At 49.6% G+C, this 25,570-nt stretch overlaps 1 protein-coding gene across 4 annotated transcripts in view; it reads left to right on the plus strand.

Annotated features, from left to right (window-relative positions):
- Positions 1-1,304: 1,304 nt before the first annotated feature.
- The window catches only part of SNPH (syntaphilin), a 33,306-nt gene continuing 9,040 nt past the window's right edge, over positions 1,305-25,570 (plus strand). For 3 of the 4 annotated variants that reach the window (XM_032766332.2, XM_032766335.2, XM_032766336.2), the window contains exons 1-3: positions 1,817-1,896; positions 2,163-2,269; positions 24,331-24,421. In XM_032766332.2, the coding sequence (XP_032622223.1) occupies positions 24,378-24,421 (44 nt within the window). In that variant the 5' untranslated portion in view covers positions 1,817-1,896; positions 2,163-2,269; positions 24,331-24,377. Of the gene's footprint in view, positions 1,555-1,816; positions 1,897-2,162; positions 2,270-24,330; positions 24,422-25,570 lie in introns of those variants that run through there. The other variant, XM_032766334.2, reaches the window with a different exon arrangement.

Raw genomic sequence — 25,570 nt, forward strand, 5'->3', positions numbered from 1 at the left:
TGAAAACAAGAGTAGGAGCAGGATATAACAAAAGTCGTTTGGAAGAAGATCTGAGGAGGCAAGCAGGGATGAATACGAGAAGTGTAAGCCGGAGAGAGAGAGAAATTGAATACAATGTGTACACTTTAGTTGAATCAACTACAAACCTTACAAGAAAAAAATACTATAATAATATCATGTGCTTATAAATTATATCAGATTAAATATAAAATGAGAAATTAGGGATTTTATGAATGAGGTTTGCAAATATAGACAAAATTTTGGTTAGCTGAGTATATATAATATTTGAGGCATGAGTTTGGTTTATTTAATCTAGATGTTTGTATTTTAAATAATGTAGAAGAAGTTATATTAAATAGATATCAAAGAAAATATATGAGTAGTAGTATGACCAGCAAGAATGTGTATCAAGATATATTGCATAAAGGAATCTCTGCCTTCAATGTCAATATGGATTAAGGGTCTGAATGCATGTTTCCCATTAAATGTTTTACTTTTGAACTGAGAGGACATTCCGAGACATTTAAGAAGCTGTACACAAATATGTGTGTTGCCATTACTAAGTATAAACTTTTATTTTGTTAATGTTTATTAGTGTTTGTAGCTATATATTTTGTTAATTTCAGCCCAGATGTTGGCTGCATTGAGCCTGATCCTGCAAAGATTTTTGCACATGCTTTACAAATACTGCACAAAGTTAAGTATGTACAAAAGTCTTTGCAGGATTAGGACTTTATAGACTAAAACGACAGCACCTTTCATCCGAAAGTCTCTCAAAGCACTTCACAGATTTTCCATAGTATCTAGTCACAAACAGATTGAATAGTCAGGAAATACAAAATAGAATCCCAAATACCTTAAACACCTGACATCAAATGAACTGTCACCGTATCTCTCTGTTTGACTCTTCTGGGTCTGAATCTCCTCTCCTCTCCTCTCCATCAATTTTACACCAATATATTTCTATTGACTTTGCTGGAGTTACTCCTTTAACCAGTGTGAGAGGAGGATGAAGCCATGTCTATTGATTCCCAATTATAATTACATATTTTGGTGTGAGGAAGGGCCAAATTCTGGCCAATTACAGAAGTGTAAATTTGGAGTAACTCTGTTGCCTGCACTGGAGTTACTCCAGATTTAAATGAATGGTGCCTGAGATCAGAATCTGTCCTGGAGACTGTAAAGTGCTTTGGGGAAATCTGGATGGGATGCCTGTTGCTATAGAAACTATTATTGCTTGTGTGACATTTCCTGGGGCTTTTTTTTCTTTGTTTCTGTGGCAGCCTTCACAAGCTGTGCAAGCCATTGGGCTATTCATGGAGTTTCTTGTCCTTTCACTCCTGCTGCAGTTTATTAACACTCCCGACGCCCCCCCTCGCCTTGACACGGAATAAGTGAGGTTGTGTGAATTGCAGCGGGGCTGAAAAACCAGGCAGTAACTGGAATGTGGCTGGATTAGATATGTCCATGCGTGTGTCCTGGCCTCACGGCACTGAAGTCCGGAGTGGCACCAGGAATGACTATGGCCCATCATTCCGAAGTGGAGCTGATTTAGTAAGTCACAGCAAGAGCCCCTTACCACGCGTGGCTGGAGTGCTTCGGACCCCCTGATCGCTGGGAGAAGCGGGGAGGGTGGGGTCTGCTATAAACTTTGCAAAAATCGCCCTTTCCGGGGGCAGGAAAAGCCCAGCGGGGCGGAGACCCCCTTGCCGCTGCCAAGCGCCAGCTATCCCTTTAAGAGCCGAGCGGCAGTTACGCAGCAGCATGTGAGCGAAGCCAGGCGCTGCCTTCCATCCATGACCATCCCTCCCTGCCGCCCAGCCCCAGCGCAGCCGCCTCTCCCAGCGCCCGGCCGGCCGGCCACGCAGGAGCATCCTGGCATGGCCGCGGAAGCAGGTGATGGAGGCAGAGCTCCCATTCCCCCAGCCGGCACCGGCAATGGACGGTGCTTTGCAGGGATTAGGCTGCGGAGGGCGGGAGGGGGTGGGCATCTATTGCGGTGCGCCCTGGTGTGAGCTGGGGGGGTCTGTCCGTGCGCCTGGAACAGATGCAGGATGCTGCGCATCGCTCCCTGCCGGGGCTGAGATTTGGGAGGGGCAGGGGCAGGGGCCTGGGGGCTGGCTCTGATCCGTTACCCTTGCCTCTATGTTCCCTGCTGGCAGGTTGCTGAGCTAGCCGGCTGCCTGCTGCAGTACCGCAGTGGTGCTGCACCCCCCTCCCCCGGAGGAATTGCTGAGAAGACCCGGTGGGCCCCGCTGAGCAAACTCAGGTGAGCGCAACGCACCCAGGATGCGCACACAAAGCGCTGCATCACCCTGGGAGAGGAAAGCCGGGGCTGGGAGAATGCTCCGGAGACTGCAGTGGGGATAAGGTGTGAGGCTGCATTGGCTCTAGCCTCCCCATAAGTAAAACTTAAGGATGATGCATGTAACCGGCACAATCCCACCCCCACCCCAGCAAACGCAACGCAGCTCTGCAGCGAGGAGGCTGGCAGGCTGCTTGTTGTTCTGGATCACACCCTGGGCCAAAGGGGAGGATATTCCGCTTTGGGTCAGGCATGCCCCCAATCAGCTTCTGCCGGGGCCATTCCAGATGCCTCTCCTGCAGCATTTCACCCTGGGGCCTTGCTGTGCGTTTGGGGGGTTATTATTTAATGATTTTATGCTGCATCTCAAAGGAAACCTGGCAGCACATGGGGTGATTGATGAGTGTGCTCCTTGCTTATTTCTTCCCCCTCAAGGTCAATGAAGGCAGATTCTCCCATAAAAATCCCCTGCCGTGCATGTGTCATCTCTGTAAACTATCGCTCTGCCCCTGGGGCTAGACAAGGCATAGTTGAAGTAATGCCCTGGCTCAGGCAGGCAAAACCATTTTCCCCCAACCTTTTTTAGGTCTCTCTGATCTTTAAGCGGGTGCATCTTGTGCTCAAAAGAAAGCAACATCTGCCCATGCTTTGTAGGGCTAGCACAAAGTCTCCACCACCACCACAGAAACCCCACTTCATCCCCGAAGGCCTCCTTATAAAGCTCAAATGGGACTTCAGTGGGCCACAGACTTTGTGAACTGCCTCTCCTGGCACAGGGCGGATTGAGGTTAGAGGGGAGCTGGTTATACTAACATTTTGCTTTTTCTTCCACATTGAGAAGTGAATTTCTCTTCACGCGTCATTCTCCCTAGCCCCATGGAATTGTATCTTCAGTCCCTGGGCGCCCCCACACAGGCCAGCTCACTTTGCTTCTGTAATCAGCTGCGCTCTGTAGTGTTGCTGTTTCTCTGACTCGCTGTTCTATCTGGGCCTCACCTAGGAACATGGGGCCTAGATCCTAGGGATCCTGCCTTTAATCTACCCCTGCTCATCCCTCAGTATCTGTCACAGAATTCCACTCCCCATGCCTCTGCCCAGGAACAAGCGTCTCTGTGTCAAACAGGGCTTCTCGGAGAGACTGTGTTTTTTGATAAAGCAAGTTAACAGAGTGCCACATACTGTGCAAATTGGCACAGGTGCTGGAACTGGGGGTGCTGCTGCTCACCCTAGCTTGAAGTGGTTTCCATTATATCCAGGGTTTACAATTTGGTTCAATGGCTCTCAGCACCCCCACTATAAAAATTGTTCCAGCCCCCCTGCAGATTGGATCAGGCACAATGTAAAGTTGACAGCAAGTTAACCCTCGTGGAACTGGGAAAAGCTTGGTGAACTGAACCCCTCTGCACAACAGGGAATGTGTCAATTGTAACCAGCTTTAGAAGCTTGCCATATGTTTCTCAAAACTATTCTTGAAGACACACAGGGAAGCTTTCCGGTTGTATACGAAGGAAAAGGGTTACCCTCCAATGATCCCTTCCTCCTGGGAATACCAGCACCCTTTGTCCCTGCGTTAATATCAGTTTGAAAAAACGATCAGCTACTTAGCACAATAACGTATTCTTGTCTAACGAGTTTCTTTTCAATAGGATCTTTGATGCAAACTCAGCATTTAGTGGTGAGCCAAAAAAAGAAAAGGTTTCCAGTTACATGTGTAATAGCAGCTCTCAGAGAAATCCCTTTCTGCTGCTGTAGTGGCTCCTTAAAGCACAAATCTTGAATGTGCATGTTAGTCTAAAGCAGTGGTCCCCAACATGGTGCCCACGGGCACCATAGTGCCCGCCGGGGCATTTATGTGTGCCCGCCTAGTGCCTAGCAGGGGAGAGAACCACAGCCCTGTGCCTGCCGGGGACAGAGCACTCAGGCTGTGGGTGCAGTATTCTCTGTTCCTGGCAGGTGCGGAGCCTGCTTAGTGCCCCGCAGGGGAGAGAATCTGGGCCCCCGTGCCTGCTGGGGACAGAGTACTCTGGGGCTGCGGGCACCAGTGTTCTCTGTCCTCGTGGCTTTTCTCCAGCTTCTCTCTTCTCTCTGGATTCATATATTATGTAATATTAAATATGATCTGTTTTTGTATTATTTAATGTACAAATACAAAATAAGCCTTGAAAAATTGTTGGTGCCCACCACACTCTTCTGAAAACATGAATGTGCTACTGGCCATGAAAAGGTTGGGGACGACTAGTCTAAAGGACCACGTTTCTCTAGCCGCTTCTAGATGTCACCAGTCCCCTGGAAACCACCAAAAACCCCGGAGCCCACAGGATCAAAGGATCTTAGAGTGCAGGGCCGGCTCCAAGCACCAGCGCAGGAAGCAGGTGCGTGGGTCAGCCAATGGAAAGGGGCGGCACGTCCGGGTCTTTGGTGGCAATTTGGCAATGGAGCCCTCAGTCCATCTCAGAGTGAAGGACCCGCCACTGAAGAATGAAGTGATGCGGTAGAGGTGCCGCAGATTGCAGCTTTATTTATTTATTTTCCACGCACACTTCGCCTCTTAGGGTGGCAAAAAAGCTGGAGCCAGCCCTGCTATAGGGGGGCAGATGCTTCATCTGAAGGAGCAGGAAGCAGGGTAAACCTCAGATTTGCCCCCTTATAAAATTGTTATACTTTGCCTCGGAAATTTCCTTCAGATTCTGTGTCTTTAAAAACCATCATCCCACCTCTAAGATAAGAAGCTTTAAAAAATGTAAAAGGATAAGCCCTGTGTTTGCTGGGAGGAGCCAAAGGCTCCTGGACCTCGTTGTCAGAGATGCTGGGAACACAGGCTAAGTTTACACTGCAGGGGAGGGGTGAGCCTGGCAGCCTGGGTGACAGACTTACACTCGCTGGGCTGGAGCTAACGTCGTGGCTCCGGCAGAGACATGGGCTAGCCACCCAAGCTCAGATGCAGGGGATCGAGTGGGCTTGAACACCTGAGCTGCAGCTGAGCTACAAGGTCCATGCGGATATTTTTAGAGCACTAGCTTGAGCCCAGTTAGCATGAGTCTAACAAGGCTCACTCCCAGCTGCAGTGTAAACTTACCCACAGAGCCCTCATTGGCTTTCAATGGCCTTACAAGTGCTCAGCAGATATGAAAATCAGTCCACAACTGTGACTGTGTGTATACAATCATGCATAAGTAAAGCACAAATATTCCACAGTGAGGGTAACTAACCACTGGAACAATTTAACAAGGGTGGTCAGGGAGACTCCATAAATCAAGATCAGATATTTTTCTCAAGGATCTGCTCTAGTTCAGGGGCATACACAAGTGGGGGCAAGTAGGGCCCTGGGCCCCACAATAATTGGGGTGGGAGAGGGCGCAAAGCTCTTCTGACCCCAGGGCTGGGGCAGGGGACAGCGAGTGCCTCTGGCCTCAGGGCCTCAAGGGGGGCACAGAATGTGCCCCTCTGAAAGCAGTGAAATTTAAATTCCTGCATATGCCACTGTTCTAGTTCAAAGAGGAATTGTTTCAGGGAAGTCCTGTGGCCTGTACTATGCAGGAGGTCAGACTAGGTGAGCACAGGGCTCCCTTCTGGCTTTATAATCTATTAAATCGATTGAAGATGCCTGTAATTCCCACAAGCCAGCTAGCTGTCAAAAATTGTTACTTTGTATCTGCAAATGACATGGGCTCAAATGTAAAGGTTGAGATGAGGCTTTTTGAAAATTTGGCCCAGAATATCTTTTGTGTGTATTCTCCCTACTCTGCAGCAATGGTAAATAAGCATTTCCACTCCCAGAATGGGGTGTTTTCCTGCTGACCTTTGTAGGTAAGGCTGGAGCACGGCAGTCAAGGAAGTAAACAGAATGGGGCCATGATGGCTTGTGTGCTTGGGTTGAAACTCAGAAATAAATCGGTGTTGGCCCCGTGGAAAACTGCAAGCTCTGCAAGGAAACAAATGTTGGGTGGAAACATGAATCTGCTTTTGACAGTGTTTGCACACCTGTCTATGCATTACCCAAGCCTATTCCTTGCCAATGAAGCAAAGCAGGTCTGATGGGAAGGGCCCTGGATGCCCTTCACGTCCATCACTTCACCCCATGTAGCAGTTTGGGGATGGGGTAGATAATGAAGGGGAAAGGATTCTGGGTAAGCAGGGCCAACCTTCTATATTCTGCAGGAGAGTATTCAAATCTACATATGTTTAAAAACAATTAATGAAGCTATGGATTTCAAAGCCGTCATAAAGCTAGTATTGTCCCCAGGATCCAGGGTTCGAATGGTTAAGCATTTAACAAAGGCAGGAATTTCTCTTTCTTCCCCCACCCCTCCTTGCAGATTTATTATTAAGTAACAAATCTGGGACCAACACTGCCCCATTGGATTGTAACAGTAAGATCATAACTTAAGTCCATCAGTATTATGGGGCAATTGGCTGCACCATTGTAAACGGGTGGGATTCAGACTGTTGGAGTCCTACAGCCACAAAAATTACCAGGCTCTTCCTACAATCACCTCCATACTTGGGCACAAGAGAGACCAATGGCTTCAGAACACCCCCAGGTCTTTGTGGTGCAATTTGCTGATCAGTACTTAGTGCCTTGCAATTACCCTCTGGCAGGGGGAGTGGAATGTAACATACGCAAGTTCATTCGGAACAGAGACCGTCAGGTCTCCAGAGTGAGCAACCACCCCATGCCACTGATAACAGATCCTTGGAATCCATGTGGTTCCAGTTTATGGGGGGGCTGGATCCCACTGCTCCAAAGAGCCCATCTCAATCTGCCACTATGTTCAATGTGCCCCTAATATAAACATCTTGTATTCTTTGCCTTCCCTCCTCCCACCCCTGGAAAAAAAATAACCGATTGACATATTTGTAATGATCTTTCTGAACTTAGAACATCTTCCTCCATACCAGGTTTATGTTTTGTTTGTGATTTTTTTTTTTAACATGAAACAAAAAAAGGCCTAATATAGAAGAGTGCAGGGAGGCCTCTTTAAAGTGCATCTCAGCATTTTGTTAGATTTCAGAACTAAGGTTCAGCTCTGCCTTCACTGTGTGCCCTGTATTTTTAACCTTTTGGGGTTGCCGAACACTGGGTTTATCCCACTAGCAACTTTGCAGGATGTGGACGTGACACTGGTACTTGTGAGATCTCCTGATAGTATAGTGAAAAGCAGGGTACAGGAGCTCAAATGTAAATCCTCCATTTTATGGTAATTGCTGTCTTTTATTAAATATGTTTATATCAGAAATGTGTTCTTGATGCTACTGGAGTGATGTGCGACAAGGAAACCAAGGAAATTCTGAGTTCAGATAGTCTCTCTGTTCTTCCTTCAGCCCCATCGTGTCTCGGCTTTGCAGTCGCTTTGGGTTTTTATCAGTCAGGGCAGTGTGGTTGCACTGGAGCGCCAGACAGCCTTTCCACAGCATTGTCTTGGGTTTGCCAGTGACCTTTAGGGTCTGTTGTTGTTTTTTTCAGAAATGGTCTCCAGTTTTGTGGTTGCGGATGAAAGCATTGAGACATTTACCTGATTGCACCCGCAAATCAGGCGGTTAGCTGTCTAATTTCTGACATATGTGCCCAGAGTCATTTGCAGCCACAGAATTATGCCCACAGGATTGGAGACTGGGTTGAGGCTTACACCGAAGTATGGAGTAGATCAGGTTTTGTTTGCTTTCTTAAGGCAGGGCCCTGGTTCTGAATCAGGATCCTCTAGCACAGACCATGCAGAGTGTATCCAACTTCAGTGGGACGCCACACAAGTGCAGGGATTCATGTTAGCATATCCTGAGGCAGGACTGGGGATTGATATAAGAAGTATGTGGGGAAAGAGGGTGCGAGTTAACTTTTGGGACAAAAACCAAACTTACCATCCAGTTCCTGGCATTTTTGTTTTTATTTTTATTTATTCATTGCCAGTCAGTTAAAATCTTGCTCCAAAATGGCAATAATTCCCATTAAATTGAGAGTAAAGGCTGCAAAGGGCAGACATTAGATTAGTATAAATAAACTCCTAACCTTTGAGAGAAATGTGTTTTCCTGGGCTAGAACTTGATGGATGAGCCTCATTATAACTGAACTGGTCCCCTCTTAACTGACAGATTAAACTCTGTTTAGAACCTACATTCAGACACAGTCAAGTTTAAACCCTGCTTAAAGATCATTCTCAAACCCTGTTTAAAGCCCTGTGTGAGTGGGCGCATAGCAGAGTCTGCAACCAGGTTTAGTGAGCCCAGTTCTCGGGGGGGAAAAGATTGGCCCCCATCAGTCAGAAGGACCCTTCGAACACTATTAGCCAAAGCCATATTGAAACAGAGCTGTAGCTTGCTGAGTTCTGCTCCCTGGCAAGCTCAGTTGGGATGTGTGTAAACCGCTATTTAGAACTTTGCTTTGAATCCTCCAAAAGGAGAGATGAAGCCTCAACACTGCCCCCAAACATAAGGCAAGGCCATTCTGTTAGAAACTGGCAAATATCAGCATTAGCTCAGATTGTGTAAAATATAACAAAAGGAGCAATGAAAGGGAAAACAACCATAAATCGGACACAATAGCAGCACTGCATGAGGAACAGTGACTTGAATAGCAGGTGGCCGTACAATTTCAGTATCAGAGTTAATGTTCTGAAACAAGTCTCCTCTGAATGTTCCCACTCTTGGAACAATCTGAGGGATCCTGCTCCAATTACCCTGTAAAGTTTCTGGTCCATCTGCTGTCTCAGTTGGAAGGAACTGAGGGAGTCGGAGTGCCATGCCACCCTTTCGTAGCCTCACCCTTTGAACATTCACAGTCACCCGGGGGCATAAGAGTACTTCAACAGGCACTGCTGCTAGACTGTTCCACTGGTCCACCCTCACTGTTGCCACATCCCAGGAGTGTGAACGTCCCTGGGCCCTCTCAAAGAATTCTGGTTCATTTTCATATTGTCTTGGGAACTATCCATCCTCTACTTTCACATGACTTATGAGAAGAGGCTGAGGGAACTGGGATTGTTTAGTCTGCAGAAGAGAAGAATGAGGAGGGGATTTGATAGCTGCTTTCAACAACTTGAAACTTGGGGTTCCAAAGAGGATGGATCTAGACTGTTCTCAGTGGTAGCAGATGACAGAACAAGGAGTAATGGGCTCAAGTTGCAGTGAGGGAGGTTTAGGTCGGATATTAGGACAAACTTTTTCACTAGGAGGGTGGTGAAGCACTGGAATGGGTTACCTAGGCAGGTGGTAGAATCTCCATCCTTAGAGGTTTTTAAGCTCAGGCTTGACAGAACCCTGACTGGGATGATTTAGTTGGGGTTGGCCCTGCTCTGAGCAGGGGTGGGACTAGATGACCTCCTGAGATCCCTTCCAACCCTGATATTCTGTGATTCTCTGGTCACTGTTCTATACAGTAACCAGGCCCTATCCTCTCAAAAGGGCCTGTCCAGCTCTTGGCAGAGCCAATAGGTACAAGATGGTCTCTAGGCATTTTTAGTTAGATCATCAGCTGGCACAAACCAGCATAGCTCTGTTGCCGTGGTGGAAGCTATGCCAGTTGACCCCAGCTGGGGATCTGGTGCTATATCTCTGCAAAGAAGAGGCCCCTAACTGGAGGGTTTAGTTCTTTTATTGGGAAGACCCTGTTCTTCCCTTTCAGTAGGTGTCAGGTTCCCCTCTCACACAGATACTATTGCTTGGCTCCTTTCTAGGTGGCAGCTTTCTGCCTACCTGAGTGAGGTTCGATGGTGCTGAGGGCCTCAACTTCCTTTGGAGTCAGTGGGAGGTGAGGGCATCCAGCACCTAGCAGGGTGGTGGAGTGGAAGGCCTCGGCTAGGCTGCTGAGTTAGATTTGTCCTGGCCTTGTTCTGGAGCCAGCACAGCAGCCACTGATTCGCTCAGAATTCCAGGGTGGGAGACACCTGAAAATGTGTGTCTGCTTGGCACAGGAAGGGTGGCTGAGCTGGCGTCCCTCCCTGGGTGGATGGCAAACTTATTCCGATATCTATTTTAATGTGGTGCAATACATTGTGTTCCACTGTAATATAAACACCGTCAAATCTTTATCTCAGCTAGGCAGTAGCATGAGATCATATGTGATGGTCTCAGCAGTGCTATTTATCCTTTGACTCCTGTGAGGACTCCCTTTTGAATCAGGCTACTTTTGTGTATGTTTTGTCCCTGTAAAATGTCGGAAATAGCCGTAGCGGTGGTATGCCCGCAAAGCACCAGACTGTGAATGCTGGAATCACAAGATAGAGCAAAAGGCTCCTGACTGATCACTTCAAGTGCCGTTTTTAATTCACCTCCACCATCCCGTGGTGTTTAAAGCTCCATTGCTTGAAGTGGAACAGAGTCATCCACTGAAATGGCGATTCTACGTTCAAAGGCAGTTGAGGGTGTCCAGCATCTGTCAGGATTAGGCCCCTGGAGGAGGTAGCAAGGATCTGTGTGAGCCAGATATCTTCAGTGGGAGTGAGGAGGGAGGTACTTCAGGCATTTCAAGGGGAAGGAACAGATGAGTGGTTTGAAGGTAAAAGTATCAGCGGTGAGCACAGGAACTTGGGCAGCTCAAACAAGTGAGTCCAGTGCCCAGGCCCTGACAGTGGCCTCAGCACTGGATTCGTCAGTGGAAAGTGCAGGAAACCCTGGAGAAATTTGCCTGAGGAATAAACTTGCCCAAAGTCCCATCAGTCAGAGACTGGCTTATGCCCTGGACCCTGAGGGTTAATCTCCATTTCTAAACTCTTGTTGCTGTTTAACTTTCATGATGTAAGTCTGGAGGTTCCATTATCCAGAGAAATGCCCAGGTCTTTTTTTGACTCTTGCTAAGTTCTGGGGCAATGAGTGCCACCAGCTGATTGTGTTGCACAGAACAGGCATTTCCTTTAATGAATGTTAAATGTGCTCCCTTCCCATCGGATTGAATATTCCGCCCCTCTACCTTTCATCGTATTATCAACAGAAGTTCTGGTCTGCCTTCTCTAGGCCATTCTTTACTGTGTCTTCAGTTCCAGCACATCGGAACCAAGGACCCTCTCCCATCATTCCAAGCCCTAGTAAAAACCAGTAACATCAAAATAAAAACTAACTAATTAAACAACAACGAATTTTGCACTGGGGAGTGATCTGTTTTGACTTATGTCTCTTCTTGTTCATTAGGTAAATGGTTCTAGGGTGAGATCCTCACTCACTCTGGCTCCTTGGCTCTCCATAGAAAGACCCTAAAGCCTCATATGTGGGTGTGGGTGGAAGGCTGCCACCCAACTAATGCCTTGCAAGCCCTGGTGTGGGAGGTGTGCCCTGGGCAGGGCTGCAGTATGCAGCACTGCAGAGGTTCTGAGCAGGGCTGAAGTCTATAGCAGAGCCCTGGGAGGCTGCCACACCTATGGCCCCCAGGACTGTCTACGTTACACCAGGGGCCTGTCCAGCCCCAAGGCTGCCCAGATTTAAAAGGATACAACATCTTAATGCCATTTTAGCCTTCCCTCCACCTGTGCTGCCATTTCTGTGCTGTACCTCGTAGAACCACAGCAGAGAATTTCAGCCTGGATCTCTTCTATCTCTGTTCATATGCATGTTCTTCCATGTCATTCTTGTTGCCCATTTCAGAACCTGCTATATTTCTGTTAGATCCTCTTTGAGATGCGGTGTCCAGAGCAGAGCATTCGAGGTCAGGGCATAGCACTGATTTATAAAATGGCGTAATATGGCTCTCCATCCCATCCCTTTTTCATTCTAACACTTGTTTGTCTTTCATGACCCCTGTCTCATATGGAGCACAGAGGTCTCCTCTGAGCTGTCCACAATGATAGCTACTCTTTTTGTGAAGTTATAGCTAATTTAGAACCCAGTATGAGGCTCAGAGAGGATCTCTTTTGAGACTGGAATGACAGTGTCCCTAGCCCTCCCAAAGACAATGTGCTAATTTGCTCTTACATGACATACTGGAGAATCTGCTCTGCTGGATTTTGAAAGCCTACCTCAAAGTATGGAAGTTTATGATTTGATTCCCTGCTGGAAGTCTTACATTGGTACGGGGGGCTGAATCTTAAGGCTTCGGTACACACGGCTATCGTGCACCAGACTAGAGAGCTTGGAATGACTGAGCCAGTTCTTGCTGTCTGACAGTGACCGCAGTAACCAGGTGAAGAACTGAATCAAAATAAACCTCAGCCAGTGCTCTGACTGTTCCTGTTTAATTCAATCAAATCTCCATTTTTAAACGGCAATGAAGCTGGGTTAAGATTCCAGTCTGCCACACCAGAATCCCACACAATCTGGGGGACTTGCTGCATAATTTACGTCCAGCTTGCTTGGGAATCTGTGGGGCAAAATGATCCAAGGATGGGGAGGAGTCTGCTAATATGAATTCTATAGAAATTGTGAAAGTCTCTCTCTGAGTTGGCAACTGGCAGGCCCTCCCCCTGCCATCTGGAATGAGATCACCCTGGACTGCTTAGGGAGTCCCACCATGCTCCTGAGTAATGGCATCACTCGCGGCATTGGCTGTGTGTGGATGCTACGCCAGAGATTACTAAGCCAGTTCCAAGCCTCATGAGCAAAGGACAGTCACTGTTTAATATAACTGAGAAGCATTCTCCTTTCGGGTCCATTTCAGTTTATTCATGGTGAGATGTTCATGAGTTTCCAAAATGATCTGCTGCATTAAACAACACCCGCCAGCAAGCTGGGATTTCAAACATAGTCTAAATGCTTCTTCAGAAAACCCAGCTCCTCACCTGGTGTCGATGGTCTCATCTCGCAGGCCTCCCTGCACACGAGACTGGGCACATTCTGGCTATGCTGTATTCCAGTGGTTCTGAAACAGTGGCCTGGGACCCTAACTGGGTTGCAGGCCCATTTTAATGGGTTGCCAGCGCTGGTGTTAGACTTGCTGGGGCCTGGGACTGAAAACCAAGCCCCACCATCCAGGGTCGAAGCCCGAGAGCTTCAGTCCTGGGTGGCAGGGCCCAGGGTTACATGCCTCCTGCCTAGGGCTTAAGCCCTTGGGCTTTGTCCCCCCCGACCCCCGAGCAGTGGGGCTCAGGCTTTGGCTTTAGCCTCCCCACCTGGGGCAGCTGGGTTTGGGTGGGCTTCCCATCCTGGGGTCACGTAGTAATTTTTTTTGTCAGAAGGGGGTTGTGCCTCCGGTACAATGAAGTTTGAGAACCCCTGATCTACTCTGTACGTCTGTAGTGTGGTGACTTCCGAACATTACTGTGGAATGAAGTGCTTTCCGTGGGTGTAGACCGTGACTGATGTGCCCAGGTTAAGGAAGGAATTAAACTCTACTTGACATTTTAGACTCCTGCTGGTGGCCACCATGCTCCTGAGTAATGGCATCACTCACGGCATTGGCTGTGTGTGGATGCTACGCCAGAGATTACTAAGCCAGTTCCAAGCCTCATGAGCAAAGGACAGTCACTGTTTAATATAACTGAGAAGCATTCTCCTTTCGGGTCCATTTCAGTTTATTCATGGTGAGATGTTCATGAGTTTCCAAAATGATCTGCTGCATTAAACAACAGCAACTTCTGTCACAAGTGAAAGGATAAGGAGCCATCAGATACTCTCTTGGTGACTAACTCGCAGTGGGTTGTTATGTGGCCAATGACTTGCAGCCACACAACGATCGAACCATTCTACCCCTGTGGTTTTGGTCTTGTGTACTGCCGCACTGAGTCCAGGGGCCATGCTCACTGGGGTGCAGTGCTGCTCCCTCCACGTGTACTTCATACATCTTCATTCTTAATCCTTCCCCACAAATAGTCACGTTCAGCCCAAACCAAGACTGTCCTCCTAATTCCATAGGCAGTGGGCTGTGGGAGAGACAGGCAAATTGAGTTTTTTCTCTGATAGTTTGAACAAGTAATTCATGGCAAACAAAGGAGATGCTGGTGGAGAGTTTGTACTGCAGAGGCTCTGCTGTGTTCATGCATTTGTCCTGTGTACAGAACACTGCTGCATGTAACAGTCACCATCACCAATTGTCTGCGTGGTTTGAACCTGAGGCTTTGGCACCAGCACACAGGCCCTAGCACTTGAGCAAAAGGAGCAACTTTTTTAGGCGGCAGCAATAGTAGTTTGTTGTTTACGTGGACCAGTCACTAGAAGAGGATGTGACACGCTTAGCTCGTATGTTACACTTAGAACCGACAGCTTCTCTCAGTTTTGATGCTTTGCTGCTGTTTGGCTGCTGAAAATGGAGCCTGATTGTACCAGAGCAAATTCCAAATAGTACTTTATAGCATCATAGAAGTGTGGGACTGGAAGGGACCTTGAGAGGCCATCTAGTCCAGTCCCCTGCACTCAAGGCAGGACAACATAATAACTAGACCATTCCTGACAGATGTTTGTCTAACCTGTTCATAAACACAACTGTGGTGGTCCTACAGTTTAGTAAGGGGCCTATGCAAAATAACTTGGGTGAGGGCCGTCCAATACCCTCTACATAACCATCATCCCTACAAGAGCTGGCTGCCCCCTGGCTGACTGTAATCCCCTCAGGTCGTGACATCCCTGCCCATCTCCATTTTCATACACTCCCACACCAACCTGTCTGAAGTGCTGTTGCTCCCCGCGCTTGGGGCTGGCCGTGCAAGTTTCCACATGTGGGTCAGGTGACTGCAGTTGGGGAATTCTGCATTCTTCTGCACTCCCTGGCATCTCTGCCAAGCAGGACCAAGGGCAGGGACTTGGAGTGAGATTCTGGCTGGCAATTCAGAACCATGTGTGGTGTGGGACTCCATATGACTGCACAGATAGCAGAGAGCCCCTGCAGCCAAGTATCCGTGGACTTGGGTGGACTATCCCACTGGCTTTCTGAATAGCACTGGGGGCTCATGGCTTAAGAATATTTTGGAGGCTGGGAGATATGAACCCATTGACTTTTCCACCGGTGCTGGAGCACATCAGCCTGATGGTAGTGTAGGGGATGCTGTGTGTTGTCTATCTGCAGCAGCGTCAGATGCTTTCCGATCCGTTAAACCCCATCCCAGTTGCCGTGATAACCCTTTCAGCTGGGTTACAGCAACCTAGAGGCCAACGTGGATTTTTGTGGGGTGCTGGTAGCTGCTGCCTTGAGGAAGAGGAGGACTGGGGGGCTGGCAGGGCATTGGATTTCAGTGACAGCTAAGCTGCCTTAGTCCAGGGGCCATGGCTGAAAGCAGGGTGTCCTTTCTCCAGTAAATGCGATAAACAGGAAGTAGGGGAGCTGGGGCTTGGCAGTTTGGACATGAAAGGTGAAATTTATGAAATCCCAGTTGTAGGGTAGAAAAGGGTTAATCGGGCCCTGTAACAGAGTCTAAGGGTCAATCCCTTCCCCAGACAGCTTGTTTTAGGGCAAATGGTGACTTGCAGGATAACATCTGGAGCAATGAAGAAAGAAAAAAATTATTTCCAGCTCTGTTTTAGAACTCTTGTTACAACATTCCATGGGGCCTTATTCCATCTGATACTAAACCCCAGATAGCCCCATTTTGTGATTCTTGTGCGAGATGCATCTTCTGGGGATGTCGGGGTATTCAGGTGCCAGCAGAGTCACTCTCCTTTGGAAAACATGCTTTTGGACACTAGCTTTGCTCTCCAGGTCTGATAGTAAGTGGCCTGTAAACAGGGGAGGGCCAGGTTTTCAAAATCTGCATTTTCAGATCCATTTGGCATGCAACTGTGTGCTGCGCTCGCAGGCCCCATTTCAGAAGTTGTGCTCACAGCTCAGGCGTTTTAATGCATGTTAAAAGCTTGTCAAACTCTGCTATAATCACTCCTTCCCTTCTGACTGAACAGGCTGATGACGAATGACATAAAGAGATGAGGATCGGATCACTTATGAACTGATGGAATTCTCTCAAGTCTGCCATGTTCCTTCTGTTAGGCTTTGTCTGTGCTGCAAAGCTAGGTCGGCATAGCCCCATGGTGTAGATGCAGTCGTACATGCACAGAAAGAGTTGTTCTTCTTCGAGCGATGGCTCATGTCCATCCCAATAGATGCGTGCGCGCTGCGTGCATGATCGTCGGAAGTTTTTACCCTAGCGGTACCGGTCGGGTCAGCTGTGGAGCCCTCGGTGTATATAGGCCCCTGCCGACCCGCCACCTGCTCAGCTCCTTCCTACCGCCAGAGACGGTCATTGGAGCAACTGGTCTCTTGCTTTAGCAAGTGCTTCCTAGTGGTTTTCCCTGTACATAGTTGTTATCCTTCATCTTAGTTTATTAGTTAGTTCGTTAGTACATTTAAGTTGGGGGATTCCACCCCCCCAGTATTTTTCCCCATCACCGGGGCATGCGGCGGCCCCAGGGGTTCAAGCCGTGCAATAGGTGTGGTAGGCACAGGCCCAGAGGGGATCCACACACCGCTAGTCTGAAGTGCCTGGGAGAGGGTCATTGGCCAGAAAAGTGCACCGTCTGCAGAGGCTTCACGCCCAGAACTGAGAGGGAGAGAGACTATCACCTCACACTCCTCTGGGTGGAGTCCACTCTCCAGCTCAAGCGTTGGCACCAGCAGCCTCGGTGCACAGTGCACCAGCCTGGGCACTGAGTAAGGGCTCACATAAGGAGCATCAGCACCATTCCCCTGTGCGGAAGGCCAGCTCATCAGTGTGGCACTGATCACAATCCCCAGCACCACATAAGAAGAAGAAGGTGGAGCAGGGCCGCTCCCCTGCCAAGAAGAGTGGACAGGACTCCTCCATGGTGTGTCCCATGTTGGGACACCAGAAGGCTGCTCCGTCATTCCTGGCACCGTTGACTCCAGACTCCAGGGGGGTCTGTCGAGTCCAGTGTTGGTGAACTCTCCGATCCGGGAAGTGTTGGAGGAGGACTGGACCTATTGGAATGGACATGAGCAACACATCTTGAAGAACAACAGTTACCAAAGGTGAGTAACCGTCTTTTCTGCTGGTGTGGGACTCTTTTCTTGGCATAGCTGTGTCTACACTGCGGGTTTGTTGGCACTGCTGTGTTGGTGCAGTGGCATCCTCGCTGCAGGTTCAGCAAGACAGTGCTGCACGAATGCATGAGTGACGCCTGTACTCTGCACCCAGAAGGACTAGAAATGCCATTGGGTAATTACGTCAGCAGGTGGACCTGACGGCTGTTGGTTTGTATTGCTTAGTCCTGACCAGCAATGCTGATCTCTCCCTTTGTTGCAATAAATGAGCCATAACCTTGCCTGCTAATTAAGAGGATAGTCAAGAGATTCAATGTCAGTTCAGGGGTGCATGTTTGGCCTGGTCTGCGCTTGTTATGGCATGCAGGGCTGTGGCAAAATTTCATGCCCTGAGTGCGATGGTTAGGTCGACCTAACCCCCGGTGTAGACCCAAGAAGGACAATGGAAGAATTCTTCGGTTGACCTAGCTACCACCTCTCAGAAAGGTGGGTTAACTGCACTGATGGAAGAACCCCTTCTGTCGATGTAGGGGTGAAAGTAACTTAAAGGACCTATCGGTACTCTGGAGTCCTTAGGAGGGGTGGGGACTCAACCAGAAGAGGCGGGGCCTCAACCGGAAAAGGCAGGGCCTTTAAATCCCCAGGTGCTTTAAATTAGGATTTAAAGGGCCTGGGCCTGGGGCTGGAGCTGGGGCTGTGGTAGCGGCAGCTGGAACCCCAGGCACTTTAAGTTACCCCCGGAGCTACCAGCTGCAGAGGCTTTAAATCACTTTAAATCACCATCATAGGGAGTTCCCAGCTGTCACTGCCACCCTGGGGCCCCGCCTCTGGCGGAGCTTTAAAGAGCCCAAGGCTCCGCTGCAGTAGCGGCACCTGGGAGCCCCTGGGCCTCTAAATCACTGCCAGAGCCCCGTTGCCGCTGCCCCAGGGCTCCAGCAGCGGGGCTTGGGTGGCGATTTAAAGGGCCCCGGAGGGTAGCAGCAGTGGGAGCTCTGGGCCCTTTAAATTGCCGCCAGGGGAAGCTGATTGGCCCTGGTACGGCTCTCTGGCTCTTGCTGATAAGCCATACCCAGGGTGTACCGGCTTACTTTCACCTCTGGTCTACACTGTGGCTTTACAGTGGCACAGATGCAGCAGCTGTGGTGTAGACGTACCCTTAGAAAGAAACCAGCTTGCTACATACACTTCATTTTTCATGCATTCATTTCTATTGTCTGGATACAAAGGTTGCAATCCTGTTTCCATCTAAGTCAATTGCAAAACTCTGATTGGTTTCCATGGAGCCAAGATTTCATTCAGACTGTTGACATGAGCTTTTCTGTTACAGATGTAATCTCTGAAATGTTCCTCCCCATTCCTTTGGTCTCACGGAGCCCATCCAGTGCTGGTTTGGTGGAGCTCTTCCTGCCTGCTCATTTGTTTGTCTCTCATGGTGTTTTTTGGATAATTGACATGATCCTGGTTTGCGTCAATGTTTTCTTTCCTCCTGGCAAAGACAGCTCTGTTACTGGTACCTGCCTTACCCTGCACTCTTCATCACCGAATCGTCCACGTAATTGTTAGCAATGTCCCCTTCTCTTTTCTAGGTGATGTAAATACCCCTGACCTCACTGTTGCCTGACGCAGTGACTTCTTACTTAGATGAAGTGGCTTTTTCACCTCCCCTTTTTATGGACTGCTGCCTCACGTCTCTGCTTTGGCCTTCCCACTTTGCGCTGAAATCCTGCCCATCCTCTCCTGCCCCAGCTGCTTTTTGATCTCCCAGAAGCACCTCTCTCTCTCCTGCCTTTGATTACTCTTCTGCATTTTCTTGGCCATCCCCAGTGGCAGCTGGTGTATTTTATTGCTGAAGAGAGTACAGCACACGTGGGCATTCAGTCATTTATCTTTGAGCACTTTCCATTTCCTCTCTGTGTACTTTTCCTAATGACTAATAGACAAACAGCCGCAATAGAGTGTGTTGCCCACAATGCTTGGGCTCATCGCCACAGCAACAGTAAGACAGCTTCCATTAAAACTGCCATCAGAAATGCAAGGCATTTCCAGGGAATATGAGTACCGAGTGGAGTTGAGTGCCTGGGATGAAGAGGGCAGGGTAGAGATTCTTCCATGGAGGTGTATGGACTTCTACTAATGGGGCACCCCGGGGGTATAATTCATCCACAGAGGTAACAGTGCAAAACCCCGGAGTCCATCAAAGCGTCCATGCTTCCACCGATTCTCCACAGAATAAGTATTGTGCTTCCAGTGAAGAATTGCCTGCCCTTTATATTCTTATTAGCCTTGTACTGGGTAGGCTCTGCTCCCTCTTCTTGACAAAGTGCTCTGAGGCAGGGTACGCGGAACTGAGCTCTTTGCTGCCGGTATCCTCCTTACCCTTCAGATTCGACTAGCTAATCTTGGGTTTGCTGACGCTGTTGTGGAAGGACTATCTCTTTACTGTAAACAAGGACCCAGATTTCCATAGTGGCAATAATTGTGCCTGCAAATTGATACTTCACACGCAGTTACGCCCGTGAGCTAGTGCCGCCGAACCAGAAAGGGAAATGGAGTGATTCGTGTCCATTGTTCAGACTGAGCAAACCAGACAAGATAACAAACTCTTGTTTGCATTAAGCCACCAGAAGCAAGGGGCTAATGAGGGGGATTTCAGAAGCACCTGGGGCAGGTTGGGGCCTACCTCCCACTGATGACTTTGGAAATCTCCCCCTGAGACAAACCCTTCAGTCACCCACTACATAGAGCATCTCCATGTGGAAAACCATGTGACCGGAAGGGTAAGAGCTGGAGGGGGAGACAATACTCTGCGACTACCAGCTGCAAGGAGACATTTGCCCCATCAGATGGCAGAGAGGCTGCTAAGTTACTGATATTGCAGTGAACTGCGTTGTGCTAGCCGCTGTCTAGGAGCACGGTAACAGACAGTCCCTGTTCCAAGGAGCTTATGGCCAGCTAGACAAGCAGAAAGGAAAGATTATTCTCCACGTTTTACATATGGGGACTTGAGGCAGAGAGAGGTCAAGCAAGTTGCCATGGGGCATTCAGAGAATCTGTGGCAGAGCCAGGAGATGCTGCTGGCTCTTGAGTCCCCATCCAGTGCCTTAGGCACGAGACTGTCCTTCCTAGGGAGCTGGGGGGCTCACCCTGGAACTGAGCCAGGAACTGGCTGGCCTGGAGATATTTGTCTAGCACATGCAGCTCTCTGCAGGCACCAGCTGGTCTTAAAACTGTTGGCAAAAGCAGCGATTTCTCGCCGCGCGGCTGCCATTCCCATTCTCCCTCTCTGTACCCCGGCGCCGTGCTCAGAGCAGGTTAGTGCAGTTATCCCACAGCTCTCCTGCAGCCCCACCCAGAGCCAGTGAAATGTGGCCCACCTGCAGCCTGAAATCCTCTGCCACGTGCCTGGGGCTGCTGTCTCCTGTGCTCCCTGGCAGCGCTGGAGTGACTGCTTTTCGCTCAAGCTGCAATCAGTGCACTTGGCTCTCGCTGAGCCTCTTCAGTGGCAGTGGTGAGGTTGGAGGTGCGTTTGCAAAGCCCCTGCAGCCACCTGGCTCAGGGAGGCAGACGCTGGCTCCTACCCGGCTGAGTGCAAAGCTCTGATCCCGCATGGTCTGTCTGCTTCCTGCCTTCATACCTGGCTGCCGCCACCCCGAGCTTCCGTTCTTGAGGTGGAGCCCGAGGACCAGAGTGAGACGGCAAATATCTCGCAAGGTTTTTGTTGTTGTTCTGCACCATCCCAATAGCACGCTCGATACTGTGCAGACCTAGCCAAGGACACGGTACCTAACCTGGCCCACGTCACTGAGGAACTAGCTCAGGGGGTCAGTGCATTCATTTGGGTCTAGCCGTTGCTGGGGTTTTTGATTCTTTAACCATTTCAGCGCTGCTGGTTTGGGAGCCTTTATGCAGAAGTTGGATGCTGCGGGGGGAGGGAGGAATGGTGCTGCAGTCAGAGGCACAAGGTGGTATTTGCCATATTTGATATGCTCAGAAAAAAGGGGTTGAGTGAGGAGAGAGAAGGCGGGAGAAGAGCTATAGAAAATGTTGGTGAGCCCTTCAACTGCCGTTGGCTCCATCCCTGGTCATCCCCTCTCCCTTCCTCTCCTGCCGCCCCCCAAGAAGCATGGCCCCGCCAGCACGGAGCATTTCCAATAGCCACCCTATTGATTATGAGGTGACTGGCTTGATTGTTCCCATCTCGCTGAGATAAGGGGTGCTGGCAGAGTTTTCCATGCGAGATGAAACTGGTCAAGTCCTATTTAAAGCACCAAGCACAGAAGTGCAAAACTGCTGCTCACATCTGCTGCCCTTCGTGTGTGGGGCAGAGGAGGCCTGGGTGGGGCCAAAAGGAGGAGATGCACCTTCCACCCCAGAAAGTGCATTGACTGCGGCACAGAGCAGCCATATTTCTCATAGGTTTATGGTGTGTTGGATAGTGTGAGAACACATGAGGGCATGGAAAAGAGACACTGTATTCATAGATATAAGGCCAAAAGAGATGGCTGTGATCATCTAGTCCAGTGGTTCTCAACCAGGGTGCACGTCCCCCCGGGGGTACGCAGAGGCCTTGCAGGGCTACATCCGCTCAGCTAGAGATTTGCCTAGTTCTACAACAGGCGACAGAAAAAGCGCTAGTGAAGTCAATATGAATGAAAATTTCATACAGACAATGGCTTGTTTATACGGCTCTCTATACTATACACTGAAATGTAAGTACAATATTTATATTCCAATTGATTTATTTGCTAATTCTATGGTGAAAGTGAGAGAGTCAGCCATTGTTCAGTACTAGTGGCTGCGACATTTATGTCTGGCTGCGTATGCAAGTAGTTGTTAAGGGAGGGGGAGGGATAATTCAGTGGTTTGAGCATTGGCCTGCTAAACCCAGGGTTGTGAGTTCAATCCTTGAGGGGGCTACTTAGGGATCTACGGCAAAAATCAGTACTTGGTCCTGCAAGTGAAGGCAGGGGGCTGGACTCAGTGACCTTTCAAGGTCCCTTCCAGTTCTAGGAGATTGGTTTATCTCCAATTATTACTAAGTGAGGTGAAACTTGGGGGTGCACAAGACAAATCAGACTCCTAAGAGGGGTACAGTTGTCTGGAAAGGTTGAGAGCCACTAATCTAGTCTGACCTCCTGTATAACACCGGCCATAGAACTTCCCTGAATTAATTCCTGTTTGAAATAGAGGAAAAGCATCCAGTCTTGAGTTGAACATTTCCAGGGATGGAGAATCCGCCACAACATTACAGCAGTGCCTACTGTAATCTAGAGCAGTGGTCACCAACTGGTTGATCGCAATCGACTGGTCGATTCTAGAGGATCTCCCAGTCAATCACGATCTCTGGCAGTGCAGCGTGGCTGCCGCTAAGGCAGACTCCCTGCCTTCCCCGACCCCATGCCGCTCCTGCAAGCGGCCAGCACGGCCCCGTGGCCCCAGGGCAGGAGTCTCCCTCTGCACGCTGCTCCTGCCTGCAAACACCACTCCCACAACTCCCATTGGCCGGAGAGCTGCGGGGGGGTGCTTGCAGAGAGGGGCAGCGCTAAGGGCCATATGCCCCCTGCACTCCCCAGGGGCCGAAGGAGCACGTTGGCCCCTTTTGGGAGCGGTGTGGGGCCAGGATAGGCAGGGAGCCTGCCTGAGTCTTGCTGTGCCCACCGCTGACTGAGAGTCACTGGAGGTAAGTGCTGCTTGGCAGAAGGTTGTATCCCAACCCCTATCCCTGAGCCCCCTCCTGGAGTCAGCACCCCGAACCTTTCCTGCATCCCAAGCCCCAGCACTGCACCCCTTCCCAGAGCCAGCACATGTCCCTCCTCCTGCACTCTAACCCCCTGCCCCAGCCCTGACCCCCCCTCCTAGAGCCAGTACCCCATACCCTCTCCTGCACCCCAACTCCCTGCCCCAGCCCTGATACCCTCCTGCACCCAAACTCCCTCCTAAAGCTTGCACCCCTCATCCACTCCTGCACCCCAACCTCTTTCCCCAGGCTCAGCCCGGAGCCCCCTCCCACTCTGCAAACCCCTCAGCCCCAGCCCAGAGCCTGCACCCCCTCCCAAACCTCAACAGTGAGGGTGGGGGAGAGCGAGCGACAGAGAGAGGGAGGGATGGAGTGAGCAGGGCGGGACTTTGGGGATGGGGTAGGGCCTCAGGGTAGATCCTGGGTGGCCCTTAGATTCAAAAAGTGATCTTGGGCGTAAAAAGTTTGGAGACCACTGTTCTAGAAGATAGCATCCAAGGAGAATTTAGGTGCTGACCTCATATTTTCTAGATTTCTCTTCCCGTGCAGTTTCTTATTCCCACCCAGGGGCAGATCCAAAGGAAAGATTCCAGTTGACATCAATGGGCTCTAGGTCAGGCCCATTATTTGCAGTAAAAACCCAATTTTGGGTTTTTCACGAGATTCTCTGCTCATGCTGAATTGCCTGGAATCCTCTGTTTCCACATCTGGTTTCTTTGTGCTATGGATGATTTTGTTTTAACTGAGGAATAAATAGTAAGAAAACATAACATCTCATGAGGAATGTGCGTGACCAAGCCCTCTGGGGTGGACAGAAGAGTGAGGTCTGGCTGAAGCCCAGAGCTGGCAGTTAGGGACCTGCCTTCTACTCCCAATTTTGGACTGACTCACTCTTCAGCCTTAGGCAAGTTGCTTCACTTCTCTGGGCCTCGGTTTCTCATCTGTAAAACAGGAGTGAAATGTGCGCAGGGGGCCTGAGGTTAATGTTTGTGAAGTGTTTTGAGTTCCCTGCCTAGATGGCACAGAGCAGAGTACAGTATTAGGTGCCTGGTGATAAAACTGAAGGAGGACGGATAATACAGAGCACAGAAAAGGTTTGTTTAAAAAAAAACAAACCCATGCTGGACCAAATCTTCATGTGGTGTAAGTCAGCAGAGCGCCGCTGAAATGGGACTTGGCTCTCTGGGAAGAATGGCTTCCCCTAGGGACTGGAGAGGCCAAGCGCTTCCATTCTTGTTTGTTTGTGGTACCATAGCACCCTACAGGCTCCAATCAGGGAGTGGGCCCCAAAGCAGTAGGTACGGGGGACACGCAATGAAAAAGCTGGACCTTGCCCCAGACACTTAACTATGTATCCTCCAGTCCCCCAGTTGAGGTGCCTCTCAAGTGACGTCGTCCACACTTCCAGCTCTCACTCTCTTCCCTCCTGTCTTTCTCTTTATTTAGCTGGTGTGCCGGTTATCCTCACTGCCGAGACCTGCAGTGCTATTGCTATGTCCCTGCCGGGAAGCAGACGGTCCTCCGCTGGCTCTCGAAGGTGAATACGTCCAACCTATTGTTGTTGATGACACCGGAATCCCTGCAGTGCCTTTGCCGATAAAAGATACAAACTAGAGGCCATTTTTCCTTTCCTCCCAAATGCATTAGTGCAGCAAGAGTGCAGGAGGAGATCTGAGAGCTTTCGTTTAAGAAGGGCAGCTAGCAAGGTCCTTTTCTGGACCTGGACCGGCAGCATTGTGCACAGACCAGACTCCAGGGTCAGGCGATGGTTTTGGCAGCTGCCGAAGTACCTTGTGGCATGTCTTAATGACTCTTCTGCATAGCACTTGCAGAGGGGCCCGCATTCCTGCGTGCACACTTGCATTTGTATCTCCACTGCAGTGCGTGAAGTCGGGATTATCTCTTCAGTTCTGTTGAGGCAAAGGCAGGTGTTGATGGAGTATCCTTGTCCTCAGTCACTGGTGTAGAAGTTATGAGGATCTGAGGGGTTTGGCCCTTGAAGAGACCTTCCCTAGGCTGCCGTACTCTGGGTACAGTCCGAGGCTAGGAGAGGCATGCATGTTCACACCAGAGTTTGTTCATTAGAATCATAGAAGATTAGGGTTGGAAGATACCTCAGGAGGTATCTAGTCCAACCCCCTGCTCAAAGCAGGACCAATTCTCAACTAAATCATCCCAGCCAGGGCTTTGTCAAGCCGGGCCTTAAAAACCTCTAAGGAAGGAGATTCCACCACTTCCCTAGGTATCCCATTCCAGTGCTTCACCACCCTCCGAGTTTCCTAATATCCAACCTAGACCTCCCGCACTGCAACATGAGACCATTACTCCTTGTTCTGTCATCTGGTACCACTGAGAACAGTCTAGCTCCATCCTCTTTGGAACCCCACTTCAGATTCACAGCATCCCCGGACAGGGGTTATTTCACTATTGATTGTGTCAATGCCTTGCTAGCAGTACCTCCAGAGTGGCCATGAGAGAAGCCCAGAGGTGGCCCATCAGACAGATGTTTTTGGAGTAGCAGGGTTGACTTTGCTATAAATAAAACACAATGGGATTCCAGCAGGCTCAGGAAAGTGTTGGGCTCATGATGTGAAGGGGGCGTGGGGGAGGAGAGAGCAGAACAGAAAGTGGAGTGGGGGAGGAGAGTTCCGAGTGGCTCCAAACCAAAACGGCATCTGAGGCAAAA

Source organism: Chelonoidis abingdonii, chromosome 14 (assembly GCF_003597395.2).
Source record: "Chelonoidis abingdonii isolate Lonesome George chromosome 14, CheloAbing_2.0, whole genome shotgun sequence".
NCBI lineage: Eukaryota > Metazoa > Chordata > Testudines > Testudinidae > Chelonoidis > Chelonoidis abingdonii.